At 38.5% G+C, this 24096-nt stretch overlaps 1 protein-coding gene across 1 annotated transcript in view; it reads left to right on the top strand.

Annotated features, from left to right (window-relative positions):
• GRID2 (glutamate ionotropic receptor delta type subunit 2) overlaps positions 1-24096 on the top strand; it is a 1260684-nt gene that overhangs the window by 752724 nt on the left and 483864 nt on the right. Inside the window, exon 7 of the mRNA XM_036411398.2 lies at positions 5968-6129. Coding sequence (XP_036267291.1) covers positions 5968-6129 — 162 coding nt within the window. The remainder of the gene's footprint in view (positions 1-5967; positions 6130-24096) is intronic.

Raw genomic sequence — 24096 nt, 5'->3', positions numbered from 1 at the left:
GCAGCAGAGGTGTAATGGGGCGTCACCTTCCCCTGATTGCTGGGTCACCTCCTGCCTCTGAAGGCTCCTGGACTGTGAGAGGAGGCAGGTCAGGAGGAGGGACCCCACTTCCAGTACATGAATTTTCATGTACCGGGTCTCTAGTGTTAAGTGAATATTTTAGCTAGAAACAGTTTTTAGCAAATAGGGAGTGAGCTTATTGCTTGGTGAAACCAATGTTAGCTTTACTGATAATGGAGAGAAAACAGAAACATTTAAATCATTTTGCTTCTGTTTTCTCCATCTAAAAAAACTGTCTTCAAATTGCAAAGGTTTAAATAAAAGTCATTTTAAAAATTAACCATTGTTTTAGAAATAAACAGGAGTTTGGAGATTGTAAGAGTGTGTCTTATTGTTCTAAAATGATCCCTAGCCCATTTGGCTCAGTGGCTAGAGCATCGATCAGCCTGTGGACTGAAGGATTCCAGGTTCAATTCTGGTCAAGGGCATATACTCAGTTGCAAACTCAATCCTTGGCCCTGACCCTGGCTGGGGTGCGTGCAACCAATCAATGTGTCTCTATCAGCTCTCTGCCTCTCCCCCCCTTCCACTGTCTCTAAAAATCAATATATATATATATATATATATATATATATATATATATATATATATAAACAAAAATAAATAAATAAAGGAATATTAAAAATAAATAGGCTTGAAAAATAATTGCTCTTAATAATAAACTAGAGGTCCGGTGCATGAAATCTGTGTGTTCCTCAGTCCAGCCTGCACCCTCTCCAATCTGGGGCCCTTCGAGGAATGTCCAAGGGCAGTCAGACATCCCTCTCCCAGTCCAGGACTCCTGGCTTCCAACCATTTGACTGCCTGCCTATCTGATTGCCCCTAACCGCTTCTGCCTGCCAGCCTGATCACCCCCTAACCACTCCCCTGCCAGCCTGATCCATGTCTAACTGCTCCCCTGCCAGTTCGTTGCCCCTAACTGCCCTCTCCTGCTGACTTGGTCACCCCTAACTGCCCTACTCTGCTGGCCTGGTTCCTCCAACTGCACTCCCCTGCAGGCTTGATTCCCCCCAACTTCCTTCCCACAGCTGCCCTCCGCTGCAGGCCATCTTGTGTCCACTTGGGGGTGGCCATCTTGCGTGTTGGAGTGATGGTCAATTGGCATATTCACCCTTTATTATATAGGCTAAGCAAGTGAATATGATCACACATTATAATTTATAAGTACTAGAGAAATACTTGGGAAGAGAATTCAAGTATAAGAAAACTTTGGTGAATGTCCTAATTTATAAAGTAAAGCAAAAAAATTTTGATAATCAGAGTTTAATATACTAAAATTAATATCTACATGAACTTTAGGATATAGTATTATACATATTGTTTAGGGAACTTTAAATAAGACAATAGGACTTTCTAAGAAGCAAATGCTGCCAAAGTAAGTCTTAGATGAATTTTTAGGTTATAATGTCATAAATATACTTATTGTATATTGATTTTTACATAGGGTTTGACAAATTTCTTATGAAATCCTTTTGCAAAGACATTAATAAGTCTAGGTAGATTGATGTCAGTCAAACATTTGACAAAAGGTCTCCTAAGAACAGAAGTTAGTGAACATTCTGATCTCAGATGTTTTTTTTAAAGTTCAAAATATGTTAAAGTCTCATTATTCTCTTTAAAAGTTATAATACATGAGTTTATTTTAGATAATTTACCAGCTAAATTTTTTTTAGTTATTTCCATACACACACACACACACACACACACACACACCCCGCAAATCTTTAAGCAAAATTGATATACCTCAGACATGGCTAAGATATGTTCCTTAGTTTGAATATTTCCTTATATCCACAATTTACCACCAGGTCTTTTGTTACCCTCAGTTTGTAAAGTGTGCAACTAGAGGAATACTCAAACCATAATGATAAATATCCTACAAGGATCTATTCTATGGTCACCCAGAAAATTTTATTCTTGGGTCTAATATTTTAAAATGTTTATAAATACATGAAGAAAAATGAAAAAAATATGCCTATCAAATTTTTTTAATCAGCCGAAGCTGGTTTGGCTCAGTGGTAGAGTGTCGGTCTGCAAACTGAAAGGTCCCAGGTTCAATTCCGTCAAGGGCATGTACATTGGTTGCGGGCACATCCCCGGTATGGGGTGTGCAAGAGGCAGCTGGCCGATGTTTCTCTCTCATCGACGTTTCTAGCTCTCTATCTCTCTCCCTTCCTCTCTGTAAAAAATCAATAAAATATATTAAAAATAAAAAATAAGAAAAAAATATATATATATATATTTAAAAAATAAATAAATAAATCACATAAAGCTAGTGGAGAAAGTTTATATTGTGTTATATAATCAAGATCCAAGGTGTTAATATTTACTGAATAATAAGCCTGAAAGTTGAAATTTCACAGAGATAAAGTATAGGTTTAAAATAAATTACAGGATGTCTAGATGAATGGGACCTAGTTTGACAGCTGTTTATGACTGTAGAGATGAAGTTAGATTTGGTATGAGCATAGCACAGAGCATATGTCCTCTAAACCTTTCTAATGGAATCTTGGTCTCTATGTCAGAAGCATTTTGCTAAGACCAAAAGAGATAGGCCGTATCTATCTCCTAGTTAGATCATCTCTGCAATAATATGTCAGTTCTGAGTGTCAGACTTTGATCAGAAACATTGAAACATAAAAGGAAGACAGAGAAGAGAGCTGAGATGATGAACAGCCTAGAAATTATACTAGATGATAAACACCTTAAGTAAAGAAAGTGTTTCAGAGCAAGTAATAGATGGTGTGAAATATTGGGTGGTTGTTATGTGGAGGAAGTGGGTGATGGTGATTCACTGAAGTCAGAAAACAAGTGTAGTGACAGGAAGGTAGAGAGAAATGATTGGTTACATGGTGGGATGCTGGTGTTTAAGATATTAGAGGTGGTGTGTGTTTGTGTCTAGTGAATAGTTACTTATATTGGTTGTAGCCAGAATGGAAGTAAAGATCATGGTTGTGGAAATCAAAATGATCTTTATAATGCAAGAGGATAGTTTGGGATCATTGTGAAGGAGGAGTCAAAGGTCAGCAGAGGATGGCAGAAAGGGGCTAATAAAGTGTGGCATGGGAAAGAGCACAAACTTCAAAGGAGAATAGGCACTTACCTAAAACACAAAAAGAAAAATAAAGAAGAAGGAGGAGGAGGAGGAAGAGTAGGAATTCAAAGCTCAGAGAATGCCAACATCCCCTTTGGGTTCTGCAGTTTGGAATATGGGCAAATGAGAAGAGGCAGTCATTTGATTATATCATCTGTCACATATTGAGTTCAATGCACTCACCTTTCAAACCAGCATGGATGCCCCAAGTACATGCCTCAAGGTGTGCAAAAGAGACTGTGCCACAGACATGTCAGGTGTGATTGGAATTCGTGTTGTCAAGCTTCTCACTGCTTGACTTCTATCAAACCTACCCGCTGTTAAATTTGATATTCTTTCCCCCCCTTTATTTTTATATGTATTTATCAAAAAACAAATCGCTGCATGTGCTAAGCTCTAGGCTAACTCAAGGGGAAATAAAGAATGAAGGAAACAAAAGAACAAAGGGGAAAATGTGCACAGTATGAGCCCCCAGCCAGAAGAAACTCATATTCTAGTGTGAAAGGCAGATTTTAAAAGAATCTTAGCATGATGATATGTTTCATTAGAAGTATGCACTGAGTGTTGTTACAGGAGATAAAAAGACTGCCCAATGAGCCCTACATGGGGAGGGTGCTGAGAGCTGTTAGGGTAGGATTCACCTAGTTTGGTACCTAGGAATTGAGTATTAGAGGGAATTAAGTAATTAGAGAAAGATAAATAGACATCAAAGAATGCTTCCACATCAATCTCATATAAGCACTTAAAGCAGAGAGAAAGAGAGAGAGAGAGAAAAAAAGAGAGAGAGAGAGAGAGAGAGAGAGAGAGAGAGAGAGAGAGAGAGCGAGAGAGAGAGAGCGAGAGAGTGAGCGCAAGCGCAAGCGCAAATATGCTGGGAGAGGTTAGAAATGGCCAGATTATTGCAGATAATTGAGAGATTATGAAAAGTTTGTCCTAAATTTTTGGATACAGCCTACTCAGTCTTCATGTTTCTTCTAGGTTCTCCTTTTGGGTCTTCAGACTAATTCAGACTAAATTTTGATTCATTGGGCACTTTTAACTTCAAATCTCACTCTTCATTTATTGTACCATATTTTGGGCAAACCTCTCTCACTCTCCCCTCACTCCCCACCCCCACCCCGCCCCAGCCCCAGGCTCTCTAGTGGTTATCTGTCAGGGGGAGGGGCATGGGAGGCAGGCTCAGGAGATGGGTGGAGAATAGCCTTCTCTCATATGTCCTTACAAAAAACAAACCAGCATTTCACATCGTTCATAAGAATATCCAATGTCTCTTTAAAGAAAGAACGACCTCCCATAAGTTTTATGCATGTCAAATAATGCTTAAAAACACAAATGATTAAAGATCTACCAATTAATAACAGAAAACTCACAGGCCCTGTTAGAAAATGTTTATTAACAGTTGCTCAATAGTATCAAACTCTCATTATCCTAATAGGTAAACTTAATACTATTCTGTGATGGGGGAAGGCAATTTTATAAGATTCCTTATAAGATTCCTAAGCAAAGGGCAGTGAATAGGCTGTCCCTTTTGTTTTCATGGGGGGGTGGGGGGGAGATAAGACACTAAAATTTCTGGAAATATTTCAATGCTCTAAGATGGATTTGATTTTCATAGTTATGTTGATTCCTCATTTAAAATGTATATATTTTTAATTGATTTCAGAGAGGGAATGAGAGGGAAAGAGAAATAGAAACATCAATGATGAGAGAATCATTGATTGGCTGCCTCCTGCATGCCCCACTCTGGGGATCAAGCCCACATCAGGGCATGTGCCCTGACCGGGAACTGAACCTGACCTCCTGGTTCAAAGGTGGACTCTCAACCTCTGAGCCATGCTGGCCAGACTGATTTGTCACTTTTAATTTTATGTTTGATTTTTCCTTCATAAAGGTTATAATGCCACATTTAACAACTTACATCAACTCTAGATATCTCTTGGTGTTATATTTTGTAAATATTTTCCAATTTATTTGAAAAATAGACACCTTCAGTAGTTATTAATAATAGTATGGACAGCAATTCTGGCAAGAGTTAACTGTAATACTGCAATAGCTCTTAACAAGCATTTCTATAATTCCAGTTTCAATCTACATAGGAGGAAGATAATAATATGATTACTTTAGAAAAAGAAAGCTTTAATGTAAACATGAATTCACAAAGTCAGTAGTTCAAGGTATGTCATTATAATGAGTTGCAATGCACGTGCATACATCTATAATTTTGTATAGATTCTTGGTTATTGTGATATTTATAAATGGTGCTACTTTGTCTCATTTTTTTTTTTCATTACTGAATCCCCATAGACACAAATGTTCACACAGATGGCTATTTTCTTTTTTTTATACCTATGACACTCACATTCATCTGATAGATAAGATCAAATTGATATTTCTCAATCTGAATAAACCAGAATGCAAAAACTTGACATATTCAGAAAATGTATTATTCAGTGCGCGCTCCCAATCTTAAGCCCTTAGATCTTTACCTCCTCAGAAAGAAATAAGGGCCACTGATTTTCTGAGGTCTGACACTAACTGCCTTGCCTCTGTCGGAACTTCTCTTTTTTTAAATCTTCTCTTTCACACCTAAATAAGCTGAAAAGGCAGTTGAAGCATACAATCAGGTAAGCATACAATTGTCAGAGGCAAAATTGCCAGGGAAATGAAAAAAGAAACCTTCGGCTTCATACATAACCCAGCAAACCAGCCATGTACTAACTACACCAACGGAGGCATCGGAGCTGATGATCTTCTCCATATTCTTGATGGCTGGTGTCGGTGAGTCTAATGATTACTGTGTCATGTCTTTTCAGATTTCGAACCTTTACATATATGACACGGTGCTTCTGCTTGCTAATGCGTTCCATAAGAAGCTGGAGGACCGGAAGTGGCACAGCATGGCGAGCCTGTCGTGTATCAGGAAGAGCTCCAAACCCTGGCAGGGCGGGCGGTCCATGCTGGAAACCATCAAGAAGGTAACCTCTGACCAGCATTTCCCTCCTGGTTTTCCATAAAGAGGATGCAATGGATCATATTTTGAAGAGATATCTTTTAGAAGGAACCCTCCCTCCCCCCAATTTGCTGCCAATTCAAAGCACAACACAGTGTAGTGGAGAAATGAAATATTAAAAGTAAAAGGACAGAAATGTACACACATACAAAAAGGGGCCTTTACTTATTTGCAAGGGAATTTTACTTAGGTTAAAAAGTTAGTGGTTGAAATACTTTAAATTGCTTTGGTTATATTATTAGGGCTAGAGGTGTTTAAATTGGTTTGGTGCCTGTCACAAAAGGCAAAAAGCTTTTTTCTTTACACTGAAAAAAAAAAGAGAGAGAGTTAGTTGTTTCTACCATTTAGCTGATACATGGTGAGACATTGGATGGTCTTTATGTTATAATGAAGATGTAGTTCATAAACAGTTAATATTTGCAACATTTAGGAACTACTTGCTACGTGAGGGCATTCTTCTTCTCCTTCTTCGCTGTCAGGGTAGTGCTGAGCCTGGCTGTGACTTGTTTCACCTTAGCTACCTGTTCCATTTCAGGGAGGCAGTTTGTGCTGCTCAGCTTCTCTCAGTGGTATAAGCATCCTGCAGTTTATTAGCCTCTTTGTCATGTCATCCTTGCTGGCATTTTCCATTTGTCTCGCACAGCTTCTTGGATTTAAAATGAAATGATTAATAAAATAAACAAATTTCTCCTGTACCCTTTACACAAAGGAGACAGACATTTGAATGTTTATGTTCTTTATTTTGCCAATCCTTTTTCTTTCGGCATATGTTTGCTGTTCTCTCCTGAAGCAAAAAGAGAAATGGCTAGTCAAATGAAACATGAATGGATTTAGAAAAGCCAAAGAAAAGTCTCAACATTTGGCATTAGAAATGAACTAGAAATACAAAAACCAAGAAATGGAAGAAAGAAATGTTTCAAATGGAGACCAGCCTATATCTTTATCTTAGTAGTGCTTCCTTTTATAAAATGTATTTATTTTTTATTTTATTTTTATTTTAAAAATATTTTATTGATTTGAGAGAGAGAGGAAGGGAAGAAAGAATAGAGAAGGAGAAACACCCATGTGAGAGTGAAACATCTATTGGCTGCCATCCGCACATCCCCTACAGGCATGTGTCCCAACTGGGAATTGAACTAATGATCTCTTGGGTTCATGGATCAATGCTCAACCATTGAGCCACACCAGCCAGGCATGTACTGCTTCCTTTTTGCAAGAGAATCACTTTCATGGGAATTTGGGTTCTTAGCAACAGAAGTATTTGAAAATGTATTGAATATATTGGCAGAGAAATATTTTTCAACTGGAAATAGATCAGTCAAATTTAAACTCAAGGTGTTGCCAGAATCTCTCCATCTATGTGAAGAATAGGCAAGTATGGATCCAAGGGAGGTTGCTGAACATGATTCTGAACCTACTCATTTATTAACTCATAGTTTGGCTAAAATGCAGAACTTGAATATATTCATTTTCCTGAAGCTATCTCATAAAGACAGAATAATATTCAGGATGTTGCTTAGGCAACACTTATGTAGTGTGAGTATCAATAAGAGGGAAATGAAGACACCACTAAATGTAGCTTTTTCTCCTGGAGCAATTCAATATGCAAAATGTTGCTGTAATAAAGTTTATAATCAAAACAATGATATAATAACTATGAACTCTATTTTGGAGTAATATTTGCATATTTGTCCCTGTAAGCTCTTAGTGATGCTTTTTAAAGTAGTATCTCTATTCTATGTATTTAGAAACTAAGTTTAAATTATATACATGATTGCAAATTTTCAATTTCTTATTTTTTGTTTCATGTTTTAAGATAACCTTAAAATTTTGATTTTCCCCCCAGTCATACTGCTTTCCTTCATATGAGTATTTTGGTTATCTCATTCAGATATCCAGGCTGATAATACTCCACACAAAGAGAATTTGAGAGAAAATGTTTTACTCACATAGGAACTCCTAGAGCACATGTGTCAAACACAAGGCCCTCGGGCCAAATCCGTCCCGCCAGGCCTTGCAATGTGGCCCGCACTGCGCTGTCATCACTGCACTCCGCTGCGTTTCCATCACAATGACAGTTTATGACTGTTCAGTAAACCATTTGGCCCGCGATTTAGGCTGGATTTTAGATTTTGGCCCCTTCTCTGATTGAGTTCGACACCCCTATCCTAGAGAGAGCAGAGTGTGCCCCAGCAGGTCCAATCTAGCTTGGGCCAAGCAGAGGGAATGGTCTGGGCCAGGAGTCTGCAACCTTTAAGACATAAAGAGCCACTTGGACCCATTTTCGAAGGAAAAAAAAAACCTGGGAGCTGCAAAACCATTGCGACATTTAAAACAAATATAATATAACACTGCATATATTGTTTCTTACCTTAATGCTATATACCGGATCGTGCTGTGAATCTGAAGAAAAAAAGGACTTTTTCACTTAACAACGTAAAATATATATATATATATATATACACACACATATATATTTTTTTAAATATATTTTATTGATTTTTACAGAGAGGAAGGGAGAGAGATAGAGAGCTAGAAACATCGATGAGAGAGAAACATCGACCAGCTGCCTCTTGCACACCCCACACTGGGGATGTGCCCATAACCAATGTACATGCCCTTGACCGGAATCGAACCCGGGACCCTTCAGTCCGCAGACCGAAGCTCTACCGCTGAGCCAAACCAGTTTCGGCCCGTAAAATATATTTTTGCAAATTAATAGCTAATTAAAATATTTAATTTACCTGGTTAATGGGGTTTTTGCTCCTGAACCTCAGTGCATAGTGTCAGCACATCAGGGCTGTAAGATGTTACCTTCATTTTCACACGGGCTTGCCAGTTGTCGGAGCCGCGGTAAAGCTTCAGAAGAGCCACATGCGGCTCTGGAGCTGTAGGTTGCCGACACCTGGTCTGGGCCTTCGTAGTGGTTAGGGGTTGGAGCTGGAAATAGTTCCCATTGACTTGGTATGGAGATTTGTGTGTCTTAAAATTCCCATGGGTGTGAAAGAAGGAGGTGCAGAATGGCCAGATATATATATTGATTTTAGAGAGGAAGGGAGAGGGAAAGAGACATAGAAACATCAATGATAAGAGAGAATCACTGATTGGCTGCCTCCTGCACACTGCCCCTATGAAGATGGAGCCTGCAACTTGGACATGTGCCCTGACTGGGAATCAAACCATCGTGACCTCCTGGTTTACAGGTAGATTCTCAACCATGAAGCCATGCTGGCCAGGCAGGATGGACTTTTTTTTTTTTTTAATTCTTTATTGTTTAAAGTATTTACATGAGTCTCCCCCCTCCTCCCCATTGACCTCTTACCCCCCACTCACACCCCTGCTGTCTGTGCCCATTGGTTATGCTCATATGCATGCATACAAGTTCTTTGGTTGCTCTCTTACCCCCTCACCTCCTGCCTTCCTTCATAGGTTGTATAGTCTGTTTGATGCTTCTATGTCTCTGCTTCTATTTTTGTTCATCAGTTTATGTTGTTCATGATATTCCACAAATGAGTGAGACCATGTGATATTTATCTTCCTCTGACTGGCTTATTTTGCTTAGCATAATGCTCTCTAGTTAGGATGGACTTTTTAAATCAGCCTGTGCATGAGTGGAGCCAAGGGGGAAAGGGAGGGCAAAGTTTAAAGAGAAGTCAGGACCAAACATCACAAATGTGATCGGACTGTTTATTGCAATGGGAACATTCTAGTGATAAAATTCTTAATCACATTCAAGTAACCACTGAATGCCTACCTTAGGACATGCCCTACACACTGTACAAAGCCTGTGTTCTGCTGCAAGGAGACAAAGAAGCTAAAGAACAAATCTTTCCTTGAATTATTTATATTCTAATTAGGAAGATGAGACAAAAGATTTAAAAAGCACTGCAATTGACTTAAGCACTATAAATGTCCAACAGAGGGGAGGTGGTGAAGCTTTATGATTTCTTTTTTAAGTTGAAACTTTATAACTTATCTTTTGAATCGATAGAACAGGTGCTTCCACATTTCTCTTCTTTCTGTAAAAAATTAGAGGCTAATTCTCAACTGTTTATTTCTTCCAGATAGCATCAGTACTCCCCAAGCATAGCTGTATGGATTTTATAGAATATTTTTGAGAGTTAATAATTTTTAAAATATTGAATATTCCCATCTATGAATGAAGCATTTATCTATATAGTCATCTTTAAAGCCCTCAGTAAAGATTTATAGTTTCTTCATACATATTTCATTGTATTTACTCCTACACTTTTACAGAGTTTTGGGTATATTTGTTGGTGTGTGAGCATGTGTGTGTGCACACTGTCATGAATTATTTTATTGTATTATTTTTTTTAAATTAGTGATTGTAGGTACATAGGAAGTTATTGAAGTTTGATATATTTTTTGAATGACCTCATTAATTCTGGCACTTAAATCTTGATACTCTTTCTTTGTAGTTTATTCTCTTGCACTTTTTCATTAGATATTGATATCATCTTCAAATAAAATTATCAATTAATTATAATACTTTATGTTATTGTAAACTATAAAAAACTTCTCTTGGGACATCTCGGAGCACATCCTGCCAGGTACACTCTGGAGCCCTGTGTGCTTTGGAGGCCATCACCTTTCCTCCCTCCAAGTGAGGACATCAAGCAATCTCAAAGACACAGAGGAGAGGACTCTCCCGCTACAGGAGAGCCTCCACTGGGGGTGACCTGGCCTGGAGCTGACCTGCAAACCCTGCCGCACAGGACACATCGTTTCACAGCTCTCTTCTAATGCATTCTTTCCTATTTCCCCTGAATTTGATGTTAGTTCACCACTGACATGCGGTACTCCTAGCTCTTGGTAGAGAGAACCCCAAGCAGCGGTATTAGGGACACACGCTTGAGGCAAAGGCCTCACCTGGCTGGGGTCTGCAGGTAGGTTTTCAGTAGGGACCAGCAAGGCCACAAAGCTTGTGATGTGTAGAACAAATATAAATATGTGAACATACAAAGAAAATTTTCAGAAATGTCTCCATCTTTTTATTGATCCTCTGGCTAAAGAAGAAGAATGCATTTCCATAGATGTTGTTGAACCTCTGTACATGTAACTGCTTGAGAATTTTATTTTTTAATTTTTTAAAAATATATTTTATTGATTTTTTACAGAGAGGAAGAGAGAGAGATAGAGAAAAACATCGATGAGAGAGAGACATCGATCAGCCACCTCTTGCACACCCCCTACTGGGGATGTGCCCGCAACCAAGGTACATGCCCTTGACCGGAATCGAACCCGGAATCTTTCAGTCCACAGGCCGACGCACTATCCATGAGTCAAACCTGTTTCGGTGAGAATTTTAATATTATTGAGTATCCATGTTTAAATGTAGGCTATAAACACATAAAGTCATTTAACAGAAATCTCTACAGACAGTTCATCTGCTACCCACAGGAAGTTATCCCAACTTATAAATATGCTGTCAATGAGATCTTCTTTGATATTGAACCTGACTGAGTCTTAGAAGATCTGATTCAAGTAGGACCATTCAATGTGTTGAAGACTAAGAATATGAGATGCAGAAGTCATTAGCCAGCTCATCACCATCAGTGGTGTGGTGATCAGGATGTCCCAGCTGATTTCAGAGAGGCATGGAGTCTTCTTCTAGTGCTAGGTGTGCACCCACACTGCCCTGGTAGAAATGGACCATGGCTGAATCACCGGATCCTGCCTGTGAGAATGCTCCTGCACCACCTACAACATGGCACTGACCCACAGCTGCTTCGTGTTCCCTGGAAAGCAAACACTCAAACTCTGAGTCTTCTGAAAATGTGCCTGCAGGACAGATGATCACACTACCATCCTTTCGCTCACAGTGACCTTATTGACAAGGTTCAACTTGGAGACAGAGTGAAGTTTACGGATCCATTGAGCTGTTGCTATCGAGACAGTCCCAGGGTGAGTAATGTGAAGTCTTCTCCAAGACCCACATTGATGTAATTATTGCAGAATGGATGTAAAACATCTGTGTGAAGAAGCAGAACAGAGACTTTTTCAGAGCAGTATGTGGAATTGCTTAGGGAACTTTCCAGAAAACTAGACACTTATGAGAGATTTGCCTGAGCTTTGGCTCTAAGCATTTAAGAACATGAAGATTTATAAAAGGGAATCTTGCCTCAGCTTTTCCAGAAAACAAGGAAATATTTTAGTCACACAAAGAGGGGCAGACTTTGTGCTGACATCAACATCCTGCTGTGCTGTGCGGTGACCCTTGGACTTGCAAGTCTCAGCTGCCACAGTATATGTACAATCTGCTCCCCTGGCACCAGGATACATCTGAGAAGTGCTCCAGGGCATCGACCTAAGCATATATGTAGAAAATGATCCCAAGATGAGGCAGCTGGTCCTGAAGATTGGTGTCTTTGTCTTGAATAACAGTGTTATCTGCAGTATTGATAAGTTTGAGAAGAGAAAAGTACAAGATTAGTATTGCATGAAGTCATGGAAAAGCTGACTCTCTTCATTGAAAAGGCTTAAATTATTTATCAGCTCCATGAATTCACCTGCATCTAGGCAGTGCAAATCCTACTGAGTCTCAATGGAATCCAAACAACAATAACAACAATAACAACAACAAAAACTACCATAGAAAATATCCAGCTATGTATCAGATGTCCTCTTAAAAAGCCTGAGCACTGGCCAGAGTGACTCAATGACTAGAGAATTAGAGGTTCATGGGTTTGATTCCTGGTCAAAGGCACATACCTGGGTAGCAGGTTTGATCCCTAGCCCCAGTTGAAGCACACGGGGCCAATTGATGTGTCTCTCTCACATGGATGTTTCTCTTTCTCTCTTCTTCTTCCTTTCCTGCTTTCTTTAAAAATCAATAGAAAAAATATTTTCAAGTGAGGACTAACAAAAAGCAGGGCCTTAGTACAGTTTCACTTGTTTACACTCACCCTAAATGCCAGAGAAGGGATACCTTCTCAAAACAAGTGTCAGGTTCATACAGGGAAGAACCAAATTGTCTGGCTTTAGGGCGAGGGCTAGATGGGCAGCCCTCTTGGGAACTAAAGTGTTGTCAGGCACTATTGTTCTTTTGTTGTGCTGTTTCCCCCCAACATAGCCTGCAGGCATAGTTGGGTGCTAAATGTGAGACTCCATCAGCCTAGCTAACTGCACTCACCCCATGGTGGTGATTTTTTTAGACCTCACTTTACCTAATTCATTTTCCCAGCCCAAACCTCTTACAGGCTAACCCACACAAGTGGCTGGCCTGGCAGCATGCTATGGACTTTCCTAAAACCCACTGATATGGAATTTTTGTACCAGAGCCCATATTCTTTGTTCGTTAGAGTTGAAGAATGAATCTAAGACAGAGGGTAGTATAGCAAAGGTGGAGATTTATTGAAGAACAAGTACAGACTTCCATGTGGGGAGAGGGAAAGAGTCCCACAGAATGGACTCCCACATGGGGAGGGGAAAAAGGGCCCCACTGACTTCCTGTTTCCATGGTTTATAAAGGCTGTAGTTCCTGTGCCCTGATATCCCTCTGATTGGTCAATATTCCCTTTTGAATTGGTTACTATTAGTGACTCCTGAACTCAGAGGTTAAACACCACATGGGTCATGTAATGCCTTCCCCCCTCATTCTTCTTTTCTTTCTGGGCTTTCTTCCTTCTTTGTCTTGTAAACATAGACCATTTCTGGCTACTTCTAGTTCCCTTGTCTTATGGAAATATACCTATTCCTGCTTCCTTGTGTTATGGAAATGTACCCTCTCCCGGTTCTATAGACCTATGTTTGATTTTTTCCATGGGCCCTAATTCTAAAAATTCCCTAAACCTGCCTAAATCCTCCTAATTCTTGTTTCACCATCAAAGGTCTACAAACCCCAAACAAGTAGCAGCCGATCTCCTCACGCCCTGTGCCTCTTGCTAACTGACTCCAGTTCTAACCCTAGTGGCAGCCAGCCTCCATGCACAGCATGGCCATTCCCAGGCTCCTCCACGCCCAGTGCAGGCAGTTACAAAACACAGATCACTTTGTACCTCTGATCAGGTGGCCCAGGGCTGGAAAATAGTCATAGGCTGAGCTTGGCCTACATCAGAGCTTTTCCCAAGAGAACCTAGAACCAACACTCCTGGTGACTGGCTTCAGACATCACCAAAGTACAAAGTAATTAGTCACAAAGAGCAAACCCAAAGGGTTTTGGACTTGGCAGTATCAACTGAATCCTACTCCATGGGGTCTGTCCCTGCACAACTTGTCCATTTAAGACAAGACAGTCCTCATAGCCAGTCAGCCCAAAGGTCAGTCCCACCCACTGATGTGCCAATACCAGTCAAGGACCAACTGCAACAGTAGAGCATACTCAGTCCACACAAGAGACATCACTGGAGCACCCTGCTCAGGTGGATGAGAGACTGTGCCATTAGCCACACAGCATACCTACTCTATAAGGCCACTCTGTCAAGACCAGGAGACATGCCCACTTTGAGACACAGCATAATAAAAAGGCCAAAGGAGAGAATCCTAAAAGTAGCATGAGAAAAACCCTTAGTTACCTGCAATGAAGGTCTCATTAAGACTGTCAGCTGATTTCTCACAAGAAACATTTCAAGCTAGAAGGGATTGGTATAAAATATTTAAAGTGATAAAGTGCAAAGATCTACAGCCAAAATTACTCTACCCAGCAAAGCTATTATTTACATTCAGAGAAAAGATAAAGAGCCTTACAGACAAAAGAAAATTGAAGGAGTTCATTACCACTAAACTAGTAATATAAGAAATGTTAAAAGGACTTCTCTAAGAAGAAAAATAATACAATATCAGAAAAAATTTTCACTGACAATGGCAAACAATAAAACAGTGAATCAACAAACACTCAAGTTAATACAATGGTTAAAAGGCAAGAATATGAAGATCATTTGTAATTACAATAAGTTGAGGGATACACATACAAAGAAAGTAAAAAAAAAAGACAAAAATAAGTAGCAGTGGGTAAAAATGGCAATGCAGTAATGATTTTAGAATGTATTTAAACTTAAGCAACTATAAACTTAAAATAGACTGCTATACACACAGTTTAATATATATGGAACACACAAAAAAAATTTTGAGAGAGGGAAATTCATTCGTTCAAGAAATAATGAGAAAGGAATCCAAACACAGCACTATAGAAATCCAATCCAATATACAATAGAAGAGAGCAAGAGAATAAGAAAGGAACAGAGAACAACTATGAAAACAATCAGAAAATAATAAAATGGCAGTCACAACTTGCTTAATACTTACTTTAAATGTAAATAAATTAAATGTCCCAATCAAAAGGCAAATGAATCAAGAGTTGATACATACATACAATGGAATATTACTCTGCCATAAGAAAGTAACATCATTTGCAACAACATGGGTGAACCTAGAGAGTATTATGCTTAGTGAAATAAGTCAGAGAAAGACAAAAAACATGATTTCATGTACATGTAAAATATATTTTTAAAAATTAATGAACAAAATAGATGGCAGTGTAGCCATGTTTTTCGTGTTAGACTTCCTAAAGGCAATCACCTATGTGCTTGGGTTTGTAATATGAGACAAGCTCTGCCAGAGCACTCAAATGTAATTCGGTCAAGAAGCTTGTTTGCATGCCTACCATAAGGTTAGAAATGAGTGACTGGAAATTATTAGTTTCTAGGTTAACTTTGCCACTTTATCCTAATGTGTACAAGCTTTTCCTAAATGAATGTTAGAGAAAATTATGTATTTGTTGCCTCTATAACTTGTTTCTTGAGCCCATTTCTTGAGTGTAAGAAAATAATACACTCACAATATGTGATTACATATAAAAGCAGTGACATTTTCTGTGGAGTCTACATTAGTGAGCCATTTGCTTCCCCCTCTGTGATTTTCTAAATAAACTTTCTCTTATAGTTTGAAAGCAAATAAAAACTTTTCTTGACTAAGTGCTTTAGCTTCCACTTTGAAACTTGTAAAATTTTAGTTTAATAAAAATGCCACAGATGTTTTGTAATTAAGTATACTAAGGGTATCATTTGATGTTACGCCCAGACTTCATGATCCCCAAGGACCACCAGGGAGCCGAGTCCGATGCAATAAACAAAAGAGCCTTTTCCATGCTAGCATGGGCTCTGTTCCACACACGCCGGCAGCATGGCAGAAGAGAGTGAATTGTGCCCAGTCCAGGGGTTTTACTCAGGTCATTGGTGATGTCACTGCCTCGGCTAACCCTGATTGATTGGGTGAGGGCTAGGGTTCAATTACAGAATGGAGGATAACTACGCCCTGCCCCACAGTGGAGTCAGGAGCCCATCCTCACCCCGCCCTGCCCTCTCATTGAAAAGATGTTTTTTAAAAATTCTGTAAAGAATGTATTCTATTTTTGTTTTACTGTACTTTATACTTTCTTTGCTTATTAGCAGCTTTTACAATTTTAGAGTAGTAAGGTAAAATATAGCTAACCTTACTTATTTCCTCCACTTATCAGGCAGAGAAAACCAAGACTCAGAACACTTAAATGACTTGTTAAGGGCTGGTTATACAGCATATCTGTCTTAAATGCCAAGTTTTCTGGCTTCCAATTCTGTGTTCTGTGTACCATACCATTTACCCTTTTTATTGTTCATGGCGGAAGTAAACACATCACTGCTGTCAAAATCATTTGGTTAAAGAAAACACACACATACACCAACAAATCAGGGGCCTAGACACCAATGTTAATATTATATAAAAACATCTTTGTTTTAATATGGCCTTTTCAAATGTGCTGAAGTTGGAGTGTACATTGATGAGGCAGCAAGAGGACTATTTTAAAGGCTCAGACTACATTTTGAAAAGCTTTTGTAGCAAAAAAAAGTTTATTTGCACATATATGCATGTTTGGTTTATTATTGATGAGAAACTGCATTTAATTGTAATATGCATTTTAGTAAGGAGTTTTCATATATAATTTAAATTGGATGATGTTGCACATCCTACAATAAGCATTTAAGTCTTTGAAATTAAATAAGTAAAACAAATAAAAAGTGAACTTCTCTGGAAGAGAGAAGGAGGGGATCTCCATTATTACCACCATAATTTGTTTTCAAAGCCACAATTTGCAAACCACTCCCTGGGGCATTTCAAAATCAGCTTCATCTATGCAGATCGACCATCTTTCTTACACATTGTGGAATGGCATTACACCCAGGCAACGCAAGCAGCTTATCTTTATTTGTAGACTTGTTCTATGATTAAATCACAGTCATTTTCTATTTCTTCTTACTGTTAATATTGAAATGGTTTCTAAGAGTATGCTTTGTTCATTCGTGCTTTCATCACTCTTTTAGCACATATTTATCAAATGCCTAGTCTGTGGAACATATTATTCAAATTCTCATATGTAATTTCCTGAAAAGGAATTCAGAGCCTAGTATTGGCTAAGAATACAAAAAACAAAACTCTAAAGAGAGACAACAAAAGCCCCAAATGTATACGATTCTGTGGAATCTTAGAAAAGGCCATGGGGCAGTGTGCACACGCTCAGGGCCCTGTTTCATGGCTGAGGCACTCTTGCTCAGGACAGTCCACAATAGAGTCTTCCCCCAGCTCCCACCCCCTTCCAGGATCTGTCCTGTCCAGGGCAGAAGGGAGCTCTCCACTTCCTTTCCAGAAAAGCATGCACCTGATGACTGGTCATTGCAGAGCCAGAAAGATCAGAGCCGCTTGCCTCCATTGGTGATCACTCCAAAAAGTTATTGTAAAGTCACTAGAGACTGGCCGATGGGATCACCTGAGCTGCTGCTGTGTTTGCATTGCATTTCCCCCTCTCCCTCTGTCCAACCCCTCTTTTCTCACTCTCCTACACACAAATCTCCTGCAAACACTTGTCTAGGGGGGCTACAGGTAACCCTCCTGCACACAAATCTCCATTTCAGAGCTGTTTCCTGGGGAACCTGATCCCAAACAGAGAAATTGGGTTAGAAAAAAAAAGTACATGGAACTGATAGCATCTCAATACAAATATGAAAATTAATAGTTTTGAGATAGGTAAAGCTATGGAAAAGAACATACTTCTGGAATAAAATATGTGGACAATGAGAAAGATGGATTAAAATACTAGAATACACAAAGTGCATGGAGAAAATAGTTTGAACTGGAAAGAAATTGAGGAAAGGAATTTATTTTCTAGGTTAAGTGAATGACTAAAAAATTTCTGAGCATGGGTCTGACACAATCAGAGCTGGGTTTTAGAAAGAATATGCTTATACAATATCTTTTGTTCTATGATTCAAATCAAAACTAAAAAAAAAATTACATTTAAAATGTGATTACATATAAAACCAGTGACGTTCTCTGTGTATTTTGCACTAGCAAGCCAGTTAAGATTTGATAGATTCTTCAATAAAAAAACAAAAAACAATTTGCTAGACCCTTAAATCCACATTGGCTTAAATAATCAATTTCTGTTAAATCCCTTGCAGTAATTATTTTCAATGCTGAATGTGGGAAAATATAACAATACTTGTGGCAGGATCTCAAGTCTCTTAATACCAATTTCCCTATTGAAACATTTTGATAAATATTTCTAAAAGATATCTTAGTACATGTTGATATCTGAAAGAGTATTCTTTAAAATGGCAAAATATTGAAATTACTCTACTTCTTATATGTCAATATGTTCATTCAACAAATATTCATTGAATACTGCCATATGGTGTACTGTGAGATCACAGAATAAGGAGTAAAAATAGAAATATCAAAAATAATTGTAAGTGTGATCAGTCCTCCGAAAGGGGAAACACCAACTGTTCTGGAAATATGTGACTGGAGAACCTCCTTTAGGTGTAAGAGTGACAGATAATTGGAAACGTTTAAGATGAGTAGTTATTAATGAGGGAAAGGAAGAGGGGAGCATTCTAGAAATGGGGGAAGAACAACGTTTCATGCAGGGCATTAGAATGTTAGCAGGCTCACAGTGAAGGGAGCTTGTCACATTTAAACATCTAAAATAAGACCAGATGCCTGGCTGGCTTGGCTCCGTGGTTGAGTGTCAACCTATGCACTGGAGGTCACGGTTCCATCCTAGTCAGGGCACATGCCTAGGTTGCGGGCTCCATCCCCAGTATGAGGGTGTGCAGGAGGCAGCTGATCCACCATTCTCTCTCATCATTGAAGTTTCTCTCTCTCTCCCTCTCCCTCTCCTGCTCACTCTCCCTTCCTCTCCCTCCCCCTTCCTCTTCTTCTCTCTCTCCCTCCCTCCTTCCTTCTTTCCCTCCCTCCCTCCCTGCCTCCCTCCCTCCCTACCTCCCTCCCTCCCTCCTACCTTTCCTCTCTGAAATAAATAAAAATATATAAAAAAATAAAATAAGACCACATGGCTAGAATAGAAACAGAAGAGGGCCATGGTTCCACATTAGGTCCAAGAAGTAGGCAGGGTAAATATCACAATATCACGATAAGTTTCTTTTAATCATGTTAAAAGGTCCAAAACTTTGAAGGGTAAGGTTAAGCCACCGAGGTATTTTAAATAAAATCAGATTACTCAGTGGCTGCCAAGTAGAGAATCCATTCTTTAGCTGCTATTGGATGAGAAAACACCAAGTTGAGGAGACAATGCTCCAATTCAAAGGAAGCATAGGCAATTATGTGGGTCATGAAGATGGATGAAAGCAGATATCCTTAAGAGATATTTAAGTTATTAAAATAAGATTTGGCAGTCAAAACCGGTTTGGCTCAGTGGATAGAGCATCGGTCTTCGGACTGAGGGGTCCCAGGTTCCATTCTGGTCAAGGGCATGTACAGTGATTGCGGGCACATCCCAGGCAGGGAGTGTGCAGGAGGCAGTTGGTCAATGTTTCTATCTCATTGACATTTCTAGCTCTCTATCTCTCTTCCTTCCTCTCTGTGGAAAATGAATAAAATATATTTTAAAAAAATAAGATTTGGCAATTTAACATGAATGTGTGGGAAGAAGAGTAACTTGGACAAAAATAACTCTGGAAAGTTGGGGTTTTTGCTGTTGTTTTTACATCTGTATACTTGAGGAATGAAAACCCATTACTTTAGTTTTTTATATAAGTCACTAGGTACCATGTAGAATTCATACACCTGAAGGAGAGAGTGAGTTTTGGAAAACATAACCTGACTTGCCAGAAACAGTATTGACTTGAAATATAAGTTAGACTTTTTACAAAATGTGCACAAATAAACTTGTTGCCACAAGTGTCTTTAAAAAATTAGCCTGCCTTTGAAATATCCCTTGTGGACTCATTAATGTATACTCCAACTTCAAGGGCATTTGAATAATAAAGTGGGTAAAATGGTAGTTTAATTTAAGATATCTCAGCATATATTTTAAGCAATCCATCATGATATACATATATTATATCGAACACTCAGTTTACATAATTTAGATGAAAAAGTATGAGGCACACGATGAAGGTTTTACTTCAGGTTGCTCAAGTAGCTATTTGTCTGGGCCTCAATTTCTTCTTTTCTAAGATGTAAATAGCATGATTAGTAAGCTAGTAACCTCCTATTATTAGTTTGCCTTCAGTCTCTATTATGAATGAATATTTGAGTATAAAGGTATATATGTAAATATATGTTTATATATCTATCTATATGCACATATACACATATATAAATATTATTTGGCAACTCAAATTCCACTAACCATTTCACAGAAATTATTTTTCGTTTTCAATTTTTTTTTCTTTTGCATCTTTTATCTTAATATTTATCTACCCATTATATTTATTTTCTGAGTATCAAATGTAGTATTTTCCTTCTGTGGGTATTTCTCTATCTGAAATTAACTTATGAAACATGCGGGTATCAGGACATGCCACTGATCTGGCATCTCTCAATGCATTCACCGCCTTGATGGGCTCATGATTATTTCACAGAGTGTCCTTGGTTACCAAGCATATCTGTAGGTTGCAAAGGAGCCTAGGAATATGTATAAGGAAATGAGATGAGTATAAAATATTTGCTGTTCCATATGATCTACCAAAAGAATCCATGTTACTTTGAGGATTTAAGAATAGAAGAAAATTCTTTGGCCTCATAAATAGAGTGAAATAAATTTTTAGTAATATTTTTTCTTCTTGTTTCCAATGTATCCTATTTGCTGAGGAACAATATTTTTCCTTTTCAGAAACTGGTTATCCAATGGTAAATTTTTTCAACTTTGATTCTACACTTTTAATTTTTCTTCTCTTATGCTTCCCAGATTTGATGCTCACTGGGGAGAGGGTAGGATGCAATCCAAACCAATTTTAGTTGGATTTTAGTGGTTTCCTCTGGCAGCAAATTTTACTCTCAATTTAAAGGACATTTAGAAATCATTTGTATGTGTTATTCATACTATCAATGCCCCATTAGCTTATTTTGTTTAGAATCTGCTATATCATCAAGAGATAAAAACCATAACTGTGCATGCACGAAGACAATGACTGTTCATTGCCACCTTGCCAAGGCTTTGTTTACAGGGCTGATATGAGGATAAGTGTGGGGGGGGGAGGGAAGAAGGTGAAGAGCATGGGAATATTTTTGAGCAATCAAAAATCAGAATTTAAGTGTGGGTCAGATAACAGAGGGCTTAATTTGAAGGATTTATTTGCTTGAAATACTAACTTCTCAAGCATCCCTTCTACCTTCATGAGAAGGTTTTACTGGTTAAGCATGCTAACAGTTCATTAAGAATCCTATATAATTAAACCCTAATATGCAAATAGACCAAATGGGGAAACAATCAGTTGCTATGACATGCACTGACCACCGGGGGCAGATATTCAACACAGGAGCTGCCTCCTGGTGGTCAGTGAGCTCCCTCAGGGGAGTGCTGCTCAACCAGAAGCCAGGATCACAGTTGGCAAGCACGGCAGTGCTGGCAGGAGCCTCTTCCGCCTCTGTGGCAGTGCTAAGGATCCCTTGGGGGATGTCCAACTGTGGGGGGTGGGCCTAAGCCAGCAAGCAGACAGCCCCGGAGGAGTCTCAGACTGCGAGAGGGTTCAGGATGGGCTGAGGGACCCCCACCCCATAGTATGAATGTCGTGAACCAGGACTCTAGTATAACATAAAGCCCTAGCTGGCTCAGTGGGTAGAGTGTTGGCCTTCAGACTGAAGGGTCCCAGTTTGATTCTAGTCAAGGGCACATACCCTGGTTGCGGACTTGATCCCCACAGGGGGTATGTAGGAGGCAGCTAATCAATGATTCTCTCTCATCATTGATGTTTCTATCTCTCTCTCCCTCTCAGTGCCAGGCATTCTAATGTTTAAAAGTTTAGAAATTACACAGGTATAGCATTTTTGCAATGAAACAATCATAGTAATATACAATATATTTCCTTTTTTTCTTAGAAATATAGCACTATGATAAAAAATAAGATTATGGCATTTTAGGGATATTACTGAAGTGTGATTAAGGACAAGATAAGCTCTTATAAAATGTTATTGAATACCAGTTGTTTGAACTTAAATGTAATAATACATACTATATTTGTAAGTCAAACTCACACAGTATTTGTCATTTGGAGATATTAATGATTATAAGATCCACTACACTTATCCTGATCTTTAAAATGTTAAGTGATAATTGAATTCTTTCAAATATTAGTATGAGCAAACATGCAAGATATAATAGACTTGAAAGAATTGGGTAATTTACCTCCTTTATTTTTTTCTCATCTATCCCTGCCCTCCAATAATAAAAGGAGTGAATAGGTCCTAGATCAGTTGATTAATTCTTTTCTACCCAAACACTAATTGGTTAAATGTAATTGGGTCAAATTTTGCAAAAATATTTTCCAAAGCTATGTGAATATTCAAGCATATAGTGAAATTTTGTCACCCTAATAAACATTAGTTGAAAAAAAATCAGGATCATGCTTACAATTTTTAGCAGAATTAGAAAGCCTTCAAAAATAGAGAATGAAAAAAATCACATAATGATAATGCTAGTGATAATGATATTAAAGTTCCACAATTTATTGAACACTCTACTATATTTTTTTATATGTAATGTAAAACTCATAATAGTCTTCTGGGTTTGGTACTATTATTTTATAATAATCCTATTTAACAGATGTTAAAATTGGGACATAGAGAAATTAAATGACTTAACCAGGTTTATACAACTAGTAGATTCTGACAACATAGACCAAGTTCATGGTATAGACTAAATCATACATGAGAAGAGCACAGAACCATCAAATTCAACATATTTTATTAATAAAATTGGATAACAAAAGAGAAGTTGCTTTTTAGGAAATAGTTATGGAAGAACAGTTTTGTTGGTTATAACTGTTGAAAAAATGAAATAGACTAAATACTGAAAGTAATGAGTAAGCAATAGTTTTATTGAATGCTTGTTATGAACTTAGCATCAAGCAATGGATATAAGACACATGTGCAGTAAGAGATATAGCAGATAGCATAATACCTGCCAATAAAAAAACAGAAGTGTTAGAGGTATGGTAAATGAAATACAGAGTGCCTTGTGACATGATGAGGTTATGTCCCTATAAACCTAAGTTGAAAATATTGTTCATCAAAAATGAATTTAGTACATTTAACTTACCGATCATCATAGCTTATTCAAACTTACCTTAATGTGCTCAGAACACAAACTCCCAAAAAAAAAAAAAAAAAAAAAAAATGGCTGGTAACCAAGTGCACTGGAGAGTACCAGTGGTTTACCCTTGTGATTTCATTGCTGATTCATAGCTGCGCTCACTGTTGCTGACCAGCATCACCAGAGTATCGGACATTAGGGGTATAACAATAAAAAATCAAAATCCCTGCCCTGGCCAGTTTAGCTCAGTGGATACAGTGTCCGCCTGTGGACTGGAGGGTCCCGGGTTCAATTCCAGTCAGGGGCATATACCTTGATTGTGGGCACATCCCCAGTAGGTGGTGTGCAGGAGGCAGCTGATTGATGTTTCTCTCTCATAAATGTTTC

The sequence above is a fragment of the Pipistrellus kuhlii genome, unplaced genomic scaffold, assembly GCF_014108245.1.
Source record: "Pipistrellus kuhlii isolate mPipKuh1 unplaced genomic scaffold, mPipKuh1.p scaffold_m20_p_1, whole genome shotgun sequence".
Taxonomy (NCBI): Eukaryota; Metazoa; Chordata; class Mammalia; order Chiroptera; family Vespertilionidae; genus Pipistrellus; species Pipistrellus kuhlii.
Note: the sequence above shows the minus strand (reverse complement) of the source record. Positions and strands in the feature narration are given on the sequence as shown.